General features: G+C 49.9%; 1 protein-coding gene across 2 annotated transcripts; it reads right to left on the minus strand.

Annotated features, from left to right (window-relative positions):
• Positions 1 to 680: 680 nt before the first annotated feature.
• Positions 681 to 3546, minus strand: pnx (posterior neuron-specific homeobox). Of its 2 annotated transcripts, none has more exons than XM_018751188.2 (2): positions 2918 to 3546; positions 681 to 1532 (listed from the first exon to the last, which is right to left on the minus strand). In XM_018751188.2, exons 1-2 carry the CDS (start codon positions 3162 to 3164, stop codon positions 1042 to 1044), a joined length of 738 nt encoding a protein of 245 aa, XP_018606704.1. In that variant the 5' UTR covers positions 3165 to 3546; the 3' UTR covers positions 681 to 1041. The 2 variants fall into 2 exon arrangements, with proteins under 2 accessions (XP_018606704.1, XP_018606695.1); XM_018751179.2 differs by having other exon boundaries at positions 681 to 1535; positions 2918 to 3545.
• Positions 3547 to 4375: the final 829 nt, after the last annotated feature.

Consider the following 4375-nt stretch of genomic DNA (forward strand, 5'->3'; position numbering starts at 1 on the left):
CACTTAAGCCAACTCTTGCACTTCTAAGCATCCATGAAGATTTAAATTGTTTGGCCAAGCTGTTAGCTGTCTATTCTGCACGAAACACTCTCCTGGGGGTCCTCGATGTTCGAAGGCACCGTTATTACGTTGGAAAATTCACTCAAGTGGTTGAAGAGACAGACACTTCACACCAATATGAAATCTGCTAGGTCTCCATTCTTATTTCCATCCACTACCTGCTTACGTGATCTACTGGATCACACTAGCACAGGAAACCAGCACTGTTTTTGGCACATCTAATCAAAAAAATTCATTTAAAAAAAAAAAAAAAAAAAAAAGTTCCAAAGTTAGCCCAGCACTATTAAGAATACTTGTAAAAATTCTGGTTCTACTGCTGGAAATTGCACTGATGAAGGAAGTGAATGAAAACCATGTGTGGAATTTCACCACAGGTTCTCCATGTCCAAATGGAAGGGCAACGTTCGAGATTTCTTCAACTCCAAACAATCTTTTTAGTTTTTTTATTCCATGGAAATTCCCAAAGTGTTTCACATGGAATCAGATCTATGGTGTATTTTACCAGCAGTCCCAAATCCCCCCCCCCCAGCACACAAAGCACAGCTGTTTGCTCACTTTCTGACAAAATAATTACATAGGAATAGAATAAACAGGAATAACGACAGTCGACAGGACATTGGAAATATACATTTTAATAGAAAAATACTATGGATTTCCCCAGATGTGCTCTTCTGTCCTGTCCTGTTCTGTTCTCCCCCCCCCAGGGCAGGAGAAAAGGCCCCACTGCACGTGAACACGGACCTCCTCATTTTTGCCTAATGAAGCTTCACACACGCAGACACTTAATGATGAAATAAAAACAGGAACAGAAGGTAAAGGCTCATAAATAGAATGGCTCGTAATGACATTTATATTAATATCTAAATACAGATACACATCTGCCTCCCCGTTAGCGCGAGAACAAGAATAATTTAGAGAGACGCACCGAGTTCACCGCGCGCGCGCGCGCCTCGCGACACCTTCGCAGCGGACCGCAGCCTTTCAAAACACGCGGCGCCCAAGAGCTCCGCCCACGAGCGAACACGGCGACACTGGCCCCTCCCACGAAGGCCCCGGGTGGTAATAATAACGATAATAATAATAAGAAGAAGAAGAATGATGATGATGCGCGGGCACGCGCTGGGGAGGCGGGGCCGCGCGGGGTGCGCTGTGGTCGCGCTCCTCAGCCGCGCTGCTCCCGCGCTCCTTCTTCCACTTGGTCCGCCGGTTCTGGAACCAGATCTTGACCTGGGTCTCGGAGAGCCGCAGAGCCGCGGCGATGCCGTAGCGCTCCAGCACCGACAGGTAGCGGCTGTTCCGGAAGCTGCTCTCCAGCACGCGCAGCTGCTCCAGGGTGAAGGCGGTCCGGATGCGCCGGCGGTTCCGGCACCGCGACTGCTCACGGGTTCGACCCGACGGGCTCGCGTGGGCCTGCTGTGGGCTCGAATCGGGACAGCTGCCCTTCTCCTCGCGCTCCTGCCTCCCTTCTGCTTCTGCTGGATGATGGAAAACGCGAAACAGAAAAACTGTACTGAACACATTTGTCAAGTTGTTTATACCTGCTTTTACCACACTTATACATGTCCGCGCATTACACTCATCTTTCACATAACACTAAACATCACAAGTGACAAATATCCGCACGAGGCGTCCTTGACAGGGCCGCGGTGGTCCGGAGCCTATCCCTGGCCGGAGCGCACGCACCGACGCGCCGCGGACAATTTCGCGCCGTCAGTGAGTGTGAAACACGCGCCTCTGGAAGGACAGCCACGCTGGATTCGAACCCACGTCCGAATGCGGCATTGATGTTCACCGAAATATTATTGAAACGTTGTTACGGATACGTGACTTAGCGCTGGACATCAGCTGATCACTCAGCGAACACGTACTTGTAGTTTTACATCGCGTTAAAATACACACACACACACACACACATTTTCAGAACCGCTTGTCCCATACAGGGTCACGGGGAACCGGAGCCTACCCGGCAACACAGGGCGTAAGGCCGGAGGGGGAGGGGACACACCCAGGACGGGACGCCAGTCCGTCGCAAAGCACCCCAAGCGGGACTTGAACCCCAGACCCACCCGAGAGCAGGACCGTGGTCCAACCCACTGCGCCACCGCACCCCCCGCGTTAAAATACTTAAAAAAAAAGTTTTTACAGACATGTACAGTATGTTGTACATCATGAGCGACATGAGACGCACTTTTCGGTCATGATGAGCGCCGTGCAGCGCAAACCATCCATCTCATGTGAGAGAGAGTGGTTGTCCTTCCTTATCTTTAATAATAATAATTGATAAGGATTAAAAAGACAATAGTGGGTTCTTTGTCATTTTGTGCAAACTAATTACTGTTAATTAAAATCTAAGACGAACCGCTCTTGTTTCCCTCCTCCGCGGGTCGCGATGTGAAGTTCTCTCACCTGTTGCTTCTGAACTTTGTGAGCGATCTGCTTGGATACAAAATATTTCCGTTATTCTTTCCTGTTCTCTAAACTGGTTTTAAGTTTACAGGAAAAAAAAAAGAAAAACGTGTGTGAAGAACTACATTCATTCAGGCGAGGCTTTTTTTTTTTTTCTCCCCAAAGCGACTTAGTGTTATTCTACCTACAATTATTTACCCATATTATGTACATAGTTTGGCCAGTTTACTGGAGCAGTTGCAGGGTAAGTACCTTACTCAAGGTACTACAGCTGGAGGGGGGATTCGAACCTACAACCTGGGGTCAAAGTCAGCAGCGCGAACCACTACTAAACTACCAGACCTAATAATCAATGATACACAGAAAATCGACATAAGTGGACGACTAGTTTACTGATGTCCTGTGAAACTAGAGATGTTTCCCTCATAAAAGCACCAAATTCCTCACTTACCGCCACACTGTTGTGCCGAAAAAGGGCCTCGACTCCTGGTTCCACTTTGTCTGCCGTTAAATTTAGCAGGATCTAAAATGTCTGCGATGTAAAAGGCGGTTTTTGTAACTTCTGGCACCTTCTCGGCCTGCATGCTGACTCGTGCCCTTCTGCGAAGCCGCGTCCAACTTTCCCGGGGAAATTTCCAGAAAGACGGAGTCGGACGCGCCGCTCTGCTCCGACGCGCCGTGTCGCTCCGTTTTATCATGCCGGTGGCGCGCGCCCGCGCGCGCGACGCGAACCCTCACGGAGGTCGAATTTACATTTTAAAAGCCTCTCGATGACAAAACGAGCCACGGTGATCAAAGACAAAGGAGGCCTTGACACCGTTTACACCGTTTACACCGTTCCGCCCGCGTGCCGCTGCCCATCCCCGGCGGGGCCGCATGACGCGCTGCGCAAACTAAGCCAATCATGGTCCTCGGAGGGTAAAATCCCTTCTTTACTAGGGGGCATCTGCTCCAAATGTCCCCGTTTTCTTTACGCTCGTGCTCGCCTTTTGTCGCGAGCCGTGTCATTTACCGCATTGCTATGGTTTTACTGCGCCGCTCGGACACGTGAAGCCGTTTGTGATGGAAACGCGCTGAAAAGGAAAGTGAGTCCCGGCGATCGGCGCTCGCTGTGATTCGGACACACGTGGGCGGCTCGCGCGGCGGAATGCTGTAATTGTAAACGTACCGCGTTTACTCTGAACGGTGAACGGTCCGCCGCTGGGGCCGTGGCGCGTGCAGAAAGTTAGGTTGTGGTGCTTGAAGAAGAACGATAAAGTAAAATAATGAATCATGATTTTTTTCAACAGAGCAATTCACGTGTTTGTTTACCAAAATAAAAAAGAAAGTGAAGGTAAAGGCATTGAGGTGTTTCATGGGGCTGAAGAGCTCTCCGCTACACGTGGGTTGTGAATGTATCCTCCACAGTTATACCCAAACTCCTGGAACCCAACACTCCTGATGTGATATATTGCATTTATTTATTTATCAGACAGTTTCCTCCGAAGCGACTTCCAAAGGCCTCTATGAAGCGTTATAAGCTCACACACCTTATTCACCGCGGTGACTTACACTGCTAGATACACTACTTATACTGGCTCACTCATCCATACGACAGTGGAACACACACCCTCTATCTGTCACTCACACACTATGGGTGAAACTATGGGTCTTTGGAGTGTGGGAGGAAACCAGAGCACCCGGAGGAAACCCACGCGGGCACAGGGAGAACATGCAAACGATGCACAGACCGGACGGGGATGAAACCCACTTCCTCTCGCACCATCCAGGTGCCGTGAGACAACAGCGCTACTTGCCGTGCCACAGACACCAAGTTGCGTTGGTTCTTGTGATGGTTTCAGTGGCTCTGGCTGCTGCAGCCCTTCCTGAAGTGTCCTTCCCTCCTGAAGGTGTTGCACTGGACAGCGGT

This window comes from Scleropages formosus, chromosome 6 (genome assembly GCF_900964775.1).
Source record: "Scleropages formosus chromosome 6, fSclFor1.1, whole genome shotgun sequence".
NCBI lineage: Eukaryota > Metazoa > Chordata > Actinopteri > Osteoglossiformes > Osteoglossidae > Scleropages > Scleropages formosus.

Coding starts and splice junctions, on each gene's coding strand:
- pnx (XM_018751179.2), bottom strand. CDS start 3,164: ATGATAAAACGGAGCGACACGGCGCGTCGGAGCAGAGCGGCGCGTCCG. Junction 1,536..2,917: donor TTCGGCACAACAGTGTGGCG/GTAAGTGAGGAA, acceptor TCCATCATCCAG/CAGAAGCAGAAGGGAGGCAG.